Source organism: Bufo bufo, chromosome 2 (genome assembly GCF_905171765.1).
Source record: "Bufo bufo chromosome 2, aBufBuf1.1, whole genome shotgun sequence".
In the NCBI taxonomy this organism is placed as follows: Eukaryota; Metazoa; Chordata; class Amphibia; order Anura; family Bufonidae; genus Bufo; species Bufo bufo.
The window spans coordinates 586,639,898-586,653,760 of record NC_053390.1 but is presented as its reverse complement, the minus strand read 5'-3'; the positions used below and the strand labels follow the sequence as shown (position 1 = coordinate 586,653,760).

Below are 13,863 nucleotides of genomic sequence, written 5' to 3'. Positions count from 1 at the left end.
ACTTTTTGTGAGGAAAGGTAACAAAAAAGGGCTTTTTATAGAAATGTTGTTATACTTTTTTTTTTTTTACGGTGTCGACCAGATGGGGTGGATCATGTGATATTTTTATAGAGCAGGTTGTCTGTTTTTATTTTTTTTCATATTTTTTACAATTTTATATGTCTCTTTTTTGGGAAAGGAGCTTTTTCTTTTTAATTGTAACTATATATTTTTTTATTGTTAAAAACACTTATTTCACTATTATTATTTTTTATTTTTGTTCCACTATGGGACTTCAACATTACAGGGTCTGATCCCAGTTTAAATGCAGCACAATACATCTGTATTGTACTGCATTGACTATCACTGTATTACACAGTGTAATACACTGATAGTTTGCCTGTGAGGCCCAGCCTCCGTACATGCTGGGCCCCAAGGCCTTTGAATGGCTTGGGGCTGCCATGGCAACTATTGGGTCCCCGCCACCGCAGCACGGGGCCCGATGGATGAGGAGAGGGAGCGCAAACCTCCCATATGCCGTGGTCAGCGCTGACTGAGGCATATGAGGGGGTTAATCCACCGGCTCTGCGTTATCAACCATGCTGGTGAATGCAGCAGGGATCCGGCTGTCAGTAACAGCCGAATCCCTGCCGCTGATCGCGGCACCGCATGTGGGGGAAGAGAAGGACCGCAGGACGAGAATGCTCATCCTGGGGCACAAAGTACTTGCCATTTAAAGGGGTTGTCCGGGTTCAGAGCTGAACCCGGACATACCCTTATTTTCACCCAGGCAGCCCCCGAGGCTAGCATCGGAGCATCTCATGCTCCAATGCGCTCCCTTGCCCTGCGCTAAATTGAGCAGGGCACAGGCTCTTTTGTTTAACAGAACACACTTCGGTGACATCACCGGCTCTGATGGGTGAGTTTTACTGGCTAGGTCAGCGCTAAATCCCGCCCATCAGTGCCGGTGACGTCACCGGGCTTCCTGGCAGCCCCATGGAGAGTCCCGGTACGTCACCAGATCTCCAAAAAATGCGTTTCCCCTCCACGATTTAGTGCAGGGCAAAAGGAGAGCATCCGAGCATGAACTGCTCCGATGCTCAAGTCAGGGGGGCTGCCGGGGTGAAAATGGAGGTATGTCCGGGTTCAGCTCTGAACCCGGACAACCCCTTTAAGACGAGCATTCTCGTCCTGGGTCCTTAAGGAGTTAAACAACCTTGCAGGCTAGTACTATGTCATGCAACTCTTAGATTATTAGCAGCAGAATGCAATTTCATTATTTTCTATTTTTTTGTGTTGAGACAATCAATGACACATTCAAATGCACGACCACACAATGGGGAATGGCGTGCATTTACTAAAGGCAAAGGGATAGATACAGACGTGTCAGCACATGGCATGGCCCAAATGCTGTATCTTCAGTGGAATGAGTGCTTGATGCTCCCACAATTCAGCCCAGTTGATGGTGTCACTACAAGCGGCATGAAGGCAGCAAACTGCCTATAACTGTTAAGAGTGAGAGATAGTGCACGCTCCCTCTTGACCAATTTATCAATACTTGACTGTACAGCGGAGTGGTTACTGTATTTTTAACCTTTTTCTTTTCTTTAGTTCATGTAGTAAAATTAAAATAAAGGTATTAAGTACACGTTTTTTAACCTAATTAATAATAAAAGTGAAGTATTAAGTTTCACCTGGGGCAAGATAGGCTCTACGCCTGTACAGGCATTTGTAAATAAGTCATTTACTAAAATGAGCGCAAGGAAAATGTGAAAAACTTGCCCATAATAACCAAGTGACTGACACTGAAGTGATGTGAAATCTGACTGCTTGCTACAGACAATCCCTCGAATTTTAACCTTACCCTTAATTTTGCTAAATCTGTTGTAAATACTGGCGAGTATGTCACCGTGTAGCCATATCAGTTCTTACGCCATACCTTTTTTTTCTGGCTTCTCTTTCTTTTTCTTCTCTTCTCCCGCTTTTGGTGCTGAAGAGGAGGTCTCCACAGATACAGGCTCATCAGCAGGTTGTGAGGTAGCTGGGCTGGACACAGCAGGTGCAGAAGTTGGAAGACCAACCTGTTTCACTAAGACAAAAAATTAAGAAACATGAGACTCCCTTAAAACAATTCTGATATGCGGAACTTCACTGCTGACGAGAGCGCACCCTAGTGGTCGGTGATCAATGATGTAGTCATCACTAATAAATTATTATTAATACTTTAGTCTTTAACAAGGTTTTCCAGCAATTAACATTGTATCAGCTGTCTGCAGAATGTGTGCTCCCATGACCGTTCTCACCAGAATGACTGGGGTCAGGGGGCATTTGTATACTGTTCCATGCAAGTCAGTAGAAAACATGAAAACCATCATGTCTTAATAAATGTGTTTCACTGTGAATGCTTCAAAGTCTAATGTACAGTATACGGCTGCTTTCACGTGGTTGTGTGTGGCCTGGAAAACGTGGTCTGTGTGATGGCTGCATTTACCGGACTGACTGCAGGACGTCTGACACTAACTCACTGCATGGGTTCGGCTCACATGAGCAGCGGTCAGTCTGGGAAATACCGCCATCACACGGCCATGTGAAAGCAGAATAAACACCAGTGCAATAAATACCAATGAATTGTCAATGCTAACTAGATACATTAATGCCAAAATCCACTCAAAAATACAATGCAGGAGTAATAGAGGAGGCAATCTTACCTCCATGACGTGTCTCTTTTTTGATTAGTTGTTCCTTCAAGGTTTCAATCTCTTTCTTTAGTTTTGCATTTTCAACACGCAGTTTCTTCTCCTCCCGAAGAGATGCTTGTAAAACTGCAGTCAACATATTGCAAATAACATTCATTATTTCAGGAGCTGTTGCGTGTGAAGCCAGGGCCGTTATACATCCAATAATTGGCTAACTGTTGATATGGTCCTAGATTAGGACCATTAGAACTAGAAAAGGGCATCTGTCAGCAGATTTGTAGCCATGAAACTGGCTGACATCTGTGTTGGTCCCATGTTCATATGTGCCCGCATCATTGAGAAAAATTAAGTTTTAATATATGCAAATGAGCCTCTAGGAGCAACGAGACGTTGCCGTTACATGTAGAGGCTCTGCTCTCTCTGCAACTGCCGCCGCCTCTGCTCTTTGATTGTCAGTACCAAGCAGTGTAAATATGATGTCCCTTAAAAACAAGGCTCTGGGTCCAGATGGATTTCACCCAAGAGTTCTTAAAGAACTTAGTTCAGTTATTGCTGTTCCGCTGTTCATAATTCTCTAGGTAATGGTACAGTGCCAAGCGACTGGCGCAAGACAAGTGTGGTGCCCATATTCAAAAAGGGCTCTAGGTCTCCCCAAGTAATTAAAGACCAGTAATCTTAACTTCAGTTGTGGGAAAACTGTTTGATGGACTCTTAAGGGACTATATACAGGAGTATGTGGTCATAAATAATATAGTATAGTAGTACAGGAGTATGTGGTCATATAATAATAAGTAATAGCCAGCATGGGTTTACCCACATTAGGACAGAAGTTGTCAGACTAACCCGATTTGTTTTTATGAGGAGGGGAGTAGTAGCCTGGACAGATGGGCAGCTGTGGATGTAGTGTTCTTGCAAAGGCTTTTGATACTGTCCCTCATAGATGTTTAATATGTAAAATAAGGTCTATAGGCTTGGAAAGTATAGTCTGTAATTGGACTGAAAATTGGCTGAAGGACCGTGTCCAGAGAGTTGTGGTCAATAATTCCTATTCAAAATGGTCCCAGGTTATAAGTGGTGTACCCCAATGTTCTGTGCTGGTTCATAGAAAGAATGCCCTGGTACAAAGGAGAGTGACTAAACTGATAATTATATTCGTTTAGTCTTGAGAAGAGGTGTCTAGGGGGGAGGGGCATAACTAACTTCTATAAATGGTCCATGCAAAAAATATGGTGAAACGCTGTTCCATGTAAAATCCCCTCAAAAGACAAGGGGCACTGCCTACATCTGGAGAAGAAAAAGTTAAGTCTCCAGAGGCGTCAAAGCTTCTTTACTGTAAGAACTGTGAATCGTGGAATAGTCTACCTCAGGACATCGTCACAGCAGGACCAGTGGACAGTTTGAAAAAGTTTTACACCTCTGAGGGTCTGTTGTATATGTTGAAGAAGCTCCTCCACCACCTGACAGGGCTAGTCACCTCAGTCAGTTGAGACAATCTTATGCCTGCACCGCTGCCCCAAGTAGTGGCGTAAGCACAGAGGTTCTGATTCCACTTCTAGAGCAGTGACTGTTGATGTGCCACTACCTTCAAGTATAACGGCGCATGCACAGTAGCTGCTCCAGTAGCTATAGCAGAGCCTTTGCACCACAACAATGAGCAGCTGAGCTGGCACGAGACTGGCATGGCTGGCTGAGATGTCCCGCCTCATCAAACAAGCGGCAGTGAGGGAGTGTCTGGTAGTGGGGACCACGCCTCGCAGGTGTTAAAGATCTGGCTGATGAGACTAATCCTACAAATTGCTTCACTCATCTCTACATGAGGTATGAGGAATAACAGAGGACTGACACAATGCAGAGCTCTACAATGAATGCACCTACATTGTGATAGAACCAGAAATTCAAGGGTTGAAACAGACATGTCAGGGGTGGTGACAGGTCCTCTTTAATCCTTCAAAGGTTCGAGCATTATAGGTTTTACATAAAAGCTATAATTTTTCTTACTAGCTTTCTCTTTCAGAAGAGCAACCTGCTGTTTGAGGTATTCAATCACTTGATCGGCTTCGGAGGCCCTCTGCTCGAGCTTGTTCAAAACTGGATTGCTGGAAGCCATCTTAGTTATGGACCTGACAACAAACCTACAAATCACAAAAAAAATAAAACGTGAGGCAGCAATGGCGAAAACACTGTAGACTTCAGAAGTTGACTTGACTCATAGTAACAAGCACAAATGAAGCTAAAAAGCTGGCGCCACAATTTATTTTCATTTTCCATCTGTGGATACGCTGAACAAAATAATACATGGCCAACCTGTATACTCTAAACTGCAACTACCAGCAATGGAACTAGCCTACTATATTTTTCGGACTATCAAGACCTACTTGTGCAGAAATCTGTTGGCACATCTAATCTTCATAGCGCACACACACCAGAGTGTGGTCCTGACATTCCGGCGTTTTTTTTTGCTAGTCTAGGATTTCCCCAGTTTTGCTGGAAGAGGCATCTCATTTATATATTGACTTTTTCACTCGAGAAAAGGCATGAAGGAAATGACTCTTGGTGGCTAAATCCACCATTTTTGGTGGGACTGGCAAACAATCTAATGTGTACAGGGAGCTGGGAGTCTCATCCGGCAGAGAAGAAGCAGGCACATTATTTCAATGTCTGATCATGTTGCTCTCCTGGTGTCTGACAGTGCCTTTCTGCCCTCTACCTATACAAAACATATCCACAATCGGCTGACATTAGTCAGAAGCAAGAATTCTGCCAACAGCTACTGAAGGTGTTTGGTCACCATTAGGGTCCATTCACACGTCCGTAGTGTATTGCGGATCCGCAATACACCCGGCCTGCACCCCCATAAAACTGCCTATTCTATTTTTTTTCCGGAGACGCAGACCAGAAGATCGGGGGCACGCTCCAGAAATGCGGATGCGGAGAGAGCACTGTATGCTTTCCGCATCCATTCCTGCCCCATGAAGAATGAAAGGGTCCGCACCCGTTCCGCAAATTGCGGACCCATTCTACGGTCATGTAAATGGACCCTTAGGGTGGTTTCACACAGGGCTTTTTTTTTTTTTTTTTTTTTAAAGCTGTAGTAGTTTTTGGGGCAGTTTCTGATGAATCCAGTAACGGATTCAAAAGCAATAGGAAATATAGGGGAACCACTTATACTTCGCCATCATGCAAGATCCACTTCTGGCTTTGGCTCAAAAAACTACATAAACTGTGTCATTTAATTATTTATTTATTTTCAATAAAGAGATTATCCCATGACTAACGTAAGAAATGAAAATCAGAAATCATACAGTACATGACAATCTCTTTCTAACAAAGCTAGAACCAGCCCTGTACCTCACATTGATCCAGAGATCTCCTCATTCATTGCTCTGCTAGATTCATATCAAGCTGGCAGCTCAAGGGGAGTGTCTTTTCTGCTGCAGCTAAGGGGGCGTGTCCATGCTGTCCCTATCACAGCTCAGGGGGCGTGTCTGATCTCCCCATCACAGCTCAGAGGGCAGTTGAAGGATGAAACTGAGCATGTGTGGCCTTCATAATGAGTCGGTCAAAGAAATAAGAAACAAAGTGGCACTATACAGATAAATTTTATTGAATAACTCAGTAGCTATACAAAATGTTTAATTACATGCAATTACAAAAGTATTCAGATCCAGGTGCTGGTTTGAAAACTGTAGAATATTTTTCGCGGGACAACCCCTTTAAAGGAGTTGTCTCACCTCAGACATTGGGGGCATATCGCTAGGACCCGCACCCATCTTTACAACAGAGCCTAGAAAGCATAGTAGGGTGCACCGCGGATGCATGACCGTCCTCCATTCACTCCTATGGCAGTGCCAAAAATAGCAGAGTGGTGCGCTCTGCTATTTTCGTCAGTCACACTGAAATGAGTGGGGGAGTGCAATGCGCAAGCGCGGCCACTGATCTGTTCACTTCTATGGGGCCGACGGAAATAGCCGAGCCAGTGCTATTTTCGGCGCTCCCATATGAATGAATGGAGGGTGGCTGCGCATGCGCCCTCTTTCACTTTGCAGGCTCCGTTCGAAAGACAGGTGCGGGTCCCAGGTGAGACAACCCCTTTAACCTGTTCAGGACACAGGGCGTAACGGTACGTCCTGAGAATTTCCGATCACCGCAGCGCCGCCTGCGGTGATCGGAACAGAATGCCTGCCGAAATCATTCGGCGGGCACTCTGTACCAGTGCCCAGGGGGTCTTGTGACCCCCCCGATGTCGGCGATCGCAGAAAACTGCAGGTCAATTCAGACCTGCAGTTTTCTGCGTTTACGGGTTATTCGGGTCTTTGATGACCCGATAACCCGGAAAGGACGGTGATCGGTGGCGTGATTATACACCACAAATCACCGTCCTGCGATCCTGTGAGGTGGCGATCACGCCACCTCTCAGGATCGCCTGCAATTGGTCCCCATGCGGCATGTGTTTGGAATTTGGTATATGATATTACTGTAGGGGAAAGCTTGGGATCTAGTGATCACCAGTCAGTTTGGTTTACTATAAGTACAGTGACTGAGTCACACCACACAAAAACAAAAGTTTTAGAAAAACAAACTTTTCTAAAATTAGATTAGTGGTATACGAGTCCCTATCAGACTGGAACAGTTTCATTGGAGTCCAGGAGAAATGGGACTACTTAAAAGAGGCACTATTGAAGGCAACAGAAAATTGCATTAGGCTTGTCAGTAAAAGCAAAAAAAGGAAAAGACCACTGTGGTACTCAGCAGAAGTGGCCAAAATCATTAAAAACAAAAAGATAGCATTTAGGAATTATAAAAAAAAAAAAAAGGAGGATGACAGGCTAATTTACAAGATTAGGCAGAGAGAGGCCAAACAAGTTATAAGAGCTTCTAAAGCACAGGCAGAAGAGAAATTAGCTCAGTCAGGGAAAAAAGGCGATAAGGCATTCTTCAGATACATAAATGAAAAAAGGAAACTAAAACAAGGAATTACCAAATTAAAAACAAAAGAAGGAAGGTATATGGAAAAAGATAAAGAACTAGCTGACTGCCTCAATGAATACTTCTGTTCAGTCTTTACGAAGGAAAATGAAGGAGAAGGACCTCAGTTAGGAAAGAAGACTAATGAATCTTTTGATGCATGTGTCTTTACAGAGGAAGAGGTTCTAAGTCAGCTGTCTAAAATCAATACAAATAAGTCACAGGGGCCTGATGGGATACACCCAAAGCTATTAAAAGAGCTCAGCGGTGAACGAGCAAAACCATTAACAGATTTATTTAACCAATCACTGGCAACAGGAGTCGTCCCAGAAGATTGGAAATTAGCAAATGTTGTGCCGATTCACAAGAAAGGTAGTAGGGAGGAATCGGGCAACTATAGGCCAGTAAGCCCGACATCAATAGTGGGGAAATTAATGGAAACCATACTTAAGGAGAGGATTGTGGAACATCTAAAATCCCATGGATTGAAAGATGAAAAACAGCATGGGTTTACTTCAGGGAGATCATGTCAAACTAATCTTATTGATTTTTTTGATTGGGTGACTAAAACAATAGATGGCGGAGGTGCAGTAGACATCGCTTATCTAGACTTCAGTAAGGCTTTCGATACTGTCCCACACAGAAGGCTTATCAATAAATTGCAGTCTTTGGGCTTAGACTCCCATATTGTTGAATGGATTAGGCAGTGGCTGAGGGACAGGCAACAGAGGGTTGTAGTCAATGGAGTATATATTCAGACCAAGGTCTTGTTACCCCAGGGATCTGTTCTGGGACCCATATTGTTTAATATCTTTATCAGCGAAATTGCAGAAGGCCTCGATGGTAAGGTGTGTCTTTTTGCTGATGACACAAAGATTTGTAACAGGGTTGATGTTCCTGGAGGGATACACCAAATGGAAAAGGATTTAGGAAAACTAGAGGAATGGTCAAAAATCTGGCAACTAAAATTGAATGTGGATAAGTGCAAAATAATGCACCTGGGGCGTAAAAACCCCGGAGCAGAATATAAAATCAGTGATACAGTCCTAACCTCAGTATCTGAGGAAAGGGATTTAGGGGTCATTATTTCAGAAGATTTAAAGGTAGGCAGACAATGTCATAGAGCAGCAGGAAATGCTAGCAGAATGCTTGAGTGTATAGGGAGAAGCATTACTAGTAGAAAGAGGGAGGTTCTCATGCCGCTCTACAGAGCACTAGTGAGACCTCATTTGGAGTATTGTGCTCAGTACTGGAGACCATATCTCCAGAAGGATATTGATACTTTGGAGAGAGTTCAGAGAAGAGCTACTAAACTAGTACATGGATTGCAGGATAAAACTTACCATAGAAACCTAGAATTTAAATTAGAGGGGCAAAGGTTTAAAAGTAATATCAGGAAGTATTACTTTACTGAGAGAGTAGTGGATGCATGGAATAGCCTTCCTGCAGAAGTGGTAGCTGCAAATACAGTGAAGGAGTTTAAGCATGCATGGGATAGGCATAACTCCATTCTTCATATAAGATAGGGCCAGGGGCTATCCATAGTACTCAGTATATTGGGCAGACTAGTTGGGCCAAATGGTTCTTATCTGCGACACATTCTATGTTTCTATGTGGGCGGAGAGCGGCAAGTTTGAATGTCCGCCGATGCTCTCCCCGCTCATTCCAGTCCGTGGAGCGGGGAGAGCAGCATGAGATCGCGCTGCCCACCGACATTGTGAGTTTTTGGTGCCATCAGGCACCTTAGGAGGCAGGGACAGGCAGGTAGTGGGAGGTGTAGGCAGGGGTAGTTAGGGCAAGTTTAGGGTTAGATTACGTTAAAAAAAAAAAAAAAAAAAATCTTTTTTGGTCTGTGAGCCCCCTGATCGGGTGTCTGGGGTCCACAGCAGTTAGCTGTGTGACCCTAGACCCCCCACCAGGGGTGCTGCAGCTTGCCCTCCCCCCCCCCCACTTTTTGGGGGTGCAAGTTTATTTTTTTTCTTTGCATGCGCTAACTGTGGCCGGCACTCTTTGCGTCCGGTCACTGTTGGCGCATCGCCCACCCCGCCCCACAGCGCATTTGTATATTTTTTTTCTTTTTTTTTTTATAGCTATAGGGTAAGTGAGTGAACACCCGTGCCCCACACACACGCACACCTAATAAAGTTTTCCACGCACGCACACACACAAGCAAACACACACTCCCCGATGGCCCGCCGGACGTTCTCGGCCGAGGAGGCATCCGCCCTCCTTGCCTCCGAGAGCCCCAGTGAGGATGAGGATGACCCCACGTTCCTGTTGTCATGCGCATCCTTCTCATCATCAAGCGATGATGACGCCGCCAGGCGGATCGAGGGGACCCCCATGCTAGGGACCCTGTGGCCCAGCCTAGTACAAGCAGCTCATGGAGGCCTACGTACCTGGAAGGGAGGTCGCGGTTGATGAGTCTCTCATTGCTTTCAAGGGGAGACTCATTTTCCGCCAGTATGTTCCCTCTAAGCAAGCGAGGTATGGCGTGAAGCTGTACAAACTTTGTGAGAGTACCTCAGGGTACACTTACAAGTTTTGTGTGTACGAGGGGCGAGATTCCCGTATTCAACCCCCAGAATGTCCCCCCACTCTGGGTGTTAGCAGGAAACTTGTGTTGGACCTTATGCACCCACTGCTAGATAAGGGTTACCACCTATACGTGGATAACTTTTATACTAGTATCCCCTTGTTCCAGTCCCTCGCCGCCAGATCCACGTTCGCTTGAGGGACCGTGCGGAAAAATCAGCGCGGCCTCCCTACCTACCCCCTCCAGGTACCTATCACCAGGGGTGAGACCCGTGCCCTTACCAGTGGAAACCTGCTGCTGGTCAGATATAAAGACAAGAGGGATGTCCTTGTACTGTCCACAATTCACGGTAACAGCATCACCCCTGTGCGAGGTACCGCGGCAACGGTCCCCAAGCCAGATTGTATCGTCGACTACAATCGGTATATGGGAGGAGTTGATCTCTCTGATCAAGTCCTCAAGCCATATAACGCCATGCGCAAAACCAAGGCATGGTACAAAAAAATTGCGGTCTACTTGGTGCAGGTTGCCATGTACAACTCTTTTGTACTGTTCCAGTGCGCTGGCAACACAGGGACATTCCTCCAGTTCTATGAGGCAGTCCTCAAGACCCTGATCTTTTCTGACCGGGAAAGAGCAGGTGGGAGTACCTCGGGAATTGGAGGCGCCAGGAACGTCCCTGGCCAACACTTTCCAGGTGTGGTCCCCCATACTGGAAAGAAGGGACAAACCCCCCAAAAAATGCAGAGTGTGTCACAAGAGGGGGATACGGAAGGACACCACCACTCCGTGTGACACGTGCCCCGATCATCCGGGCCTCTGCGTTATTGGTTGCTTCAGGGAGTACCACACTTCCATGGAGTTCTAAATTTATAATCCCCTTCACCAACTTGAGACACCAAAAAATAAATTTTTGTAGAACTAAAAAAAAAAATTACTTATTAGGTATCGCCGCGTCCGTCATAATCTCCTCTGTAAAAAAAAAAACATGACCCAACCCCCCAGATTAACACAGTCCAAAAAATAAATTAAAAATGGTGCCAAAACAGCTATTTTTGGCACTTTTCCATTTCAATCCGTCGTTTCCGGTAAAAACCAAGGGTTAACAGCCAAACAAAACTTAATATTTATTACCCTGATACTGCAGTTTACAGAAACGCCACATTTGTGGTCGTAAACTGCTGTATCAGTAAAAGGGAGGCGCAAAAGGAAAGGACCGACATGGTTTCTGGAAGGCAGATTTTGATTGCCTTTTTTATTCACACCATGTCCATTTAGAAGCCGCCCTGATGCCCCCCTAGAGTAGAATCTCCCTAATAGTGACCCCATCTAAGAAACTACACCCCTTAAGGTATTCAAAACTGATTTTACAAACTTTATTAACCCTTTAGGTGTTCCTCAACAGTTTATGGCAAATGGAGATGAAATTTCTGAATTTGGTAACCTTGCCTCACAAAAATGTAATATAGAGCAACCAAAAAACATATGTACCCTAAAAATAGTCCCAAAAAAAATGCCACCTTATCCCGTAGTTTCCATAATGGGGTCACTTTTAGGGAGTTTCTACTGTAGGGGTGCATCAGGGGGGGCTTGAAATAGGACACGGTGTAAATAAACCGGTCCATAAAAATCAGCCTTCCAAAACCCACACGGCGCTCCTTTCCCTCTACACCCCGCCGTGTGGACGTAGAGTAGTGTACGACCACATATAGGGTGTTTCTGTAAACGGCAGAGTCAGGGCAATAAAGATACAGTCTTGTTTGGCGGTTAACCCTTGCTTTGTTAGTGGAAAAAATGGGTTAAAATGGAAAAATTGGCAAAAAAATAAAATTCTGAAATTTCATCTCCATTTGTAGGTGAACGCATTGCACCCGCACTGAATCTGGACCCATTCATTTCAATGGGGCTGTTCAGATGAGCGATGATTTTCACGCATCACTTATGCGTTGCGTGAAAATCGCAGCATGCTCTATATTCTGCGTTTTTCACGCAACGCAGGCCCCATAGAAGTGAATGGGGTTGCGTGAAAATCGCAAGCATTCGCAAGCAAGTACGGATGCGGTGCGATTTTCACGCATGGTTGCTAGGTGACAGTCTATAAACTGTATTATTTCCCCTTATAACATGGTTATAAGGGAAAATAATAGCATTCTGAATACAGAATGCTTAGTAGGTGATCAATTGAGTGTTAAAAAAAATTAAAAAATTAACTCACCTTCTCCTCTTGTTCGCGTAGTTCTCCCGGTCTTTAGTTCTTTAAAAGATGAACTATGGGCTAAAGGACCTTTGGTGACGTCAGATCACATGCTCCAATCACATGGTCCATCACCGCGGTGATGTACCATGTGATTGGAGCATGTGATCTGACGTCACCAAAGGTCCTTTAGCCCATAGTTCATCTTTTAAAGAACTAAAGACCGGGAGAACTACGCGAACAAGAGGAGAAGGTGAGTTAATTTTTTAATTTTTTTTTAACCCTCAATTGATCACCTACTAAGCATTCTGTATTCAGAATGCTATTATTTTCCCTTATAACCATGTTATAAGGGGAAATAATAACATCTACACAACACCTAACCCAAGCCCGAACTTCTGGTCTGGGTACCACAGTCGGTTTTTTATCACGCGCGTGCAAAACACATTGCACCCGCGCGATAAAAACTGAACATCGGAACGCAATCGCAGTCAAAACTGACTGCAATTGCATTCCTACTCGCGCGGGTTTGCCGCAACACATCGGGACGCATTCGGAACTAATCCGGACACGCTCGTGTGAACCCAGCCTTAGCCTTGTAACATCCCCAAAAAATAAAATAGCATTCCCCAAATTATCCAAACATGAAGTAAACATATGGGGTATGTAAATGAATAACTATTTTTTGAGTTATTACTATGTATTGTAGAAGTAGAGAAATTGAAATTTAGAAATTTGCAAATTTGTCCAAAATTTTGGTAAATTGGGTATTTTTTTATAAATAAAAAATGATTTTTTTGACTCCATTTTACCAGTGTCATGAAGTACAATATGTGACGAAAAAACTATCTCAGAATAGCCTGGCTAAGTAAAAGCGTTTAAAAGTTATCACCACATAAAGTGACACTAGTCAGATTTGCAAAAAATGGCCTGGTCCTTAAGGTGAAATAAGGCTGTGTCCTGAAGGAGTTAAGCGAATAACACAGAAGTGTACACACAGCACAGTGAGGTGCTGCTCTGCCAGGACCTTCTAGCCATCGCACTATGAACACAAGCAGCAACAACTGTTTAGCAATGACCAAAGCAAATGCTACCTTATTAAAGGGGGTTTCCGGGAGTACAATAGTGATGTCCTAAGCTGTTTGAACATGCCGCGGCACTCTGGTGAGCACTGCGACCTCCTCACAGCTTACCAAGCACCCCATACATTGTATAGCGGTTGTGCTCGATATGGCTGCCCAGGCCCATTCAATAGAATGGGACTGTGCTGCACATTGGACATGTGACCAATGAATATGACGTCACTGGCCTAGGAAGCGGCCGCAGCAATCATGGGAGCACAATGGCCTCTTCAACCAGCTTATCGTTGTGGGTGCTGAGAGTCAAACCCCCACCAATCCCGAGTATAGGCCATTAATATTTTCTCACTCCCACCTCTGCTGCCTATGAGCTCAGGCTGAGGGCACAATAGCTGACAAGGTGATGGGGCAATG

At 44.6% G+C, this 13,863-nt stretch overlaps 1 protein-coding gene across 4 annotated transcripts in view; it reads right to left on the bottom strand.

The window, feature by feature from the left end:
- AIMP1 (aminoacyl tRNA synthetase complex interacting multifunctional protein 1) overlaps positions 1-13,863 on the bottom strand; it is a 71,248-nt gene that overhangs the window by 30,515 nt on the left and 26,870 nt on the right. For all 4 annotated transcript variants that reach the window (XM_040418259.1, XM_040418261.1, XM_040418262.1 and 1 more), the window contains 3 exons: positions 4,674-4,807; positions 2,688-2,801; positions 1,919-2,068 (listed from right to left, as the gene is read on the bottom strand). In XM_040418259.1, coding sequence (XP_040274193.1) covers positions 1,919-2,068; positions 2,688-2,801; positions 4,674-4,807 — 398 coding nt within the window. The remainder of the gene's footprint in view (positions 1-1,918; positions 2,069-2,687; positions 2,802-4,673; positions 4,808-13,863) is intronic.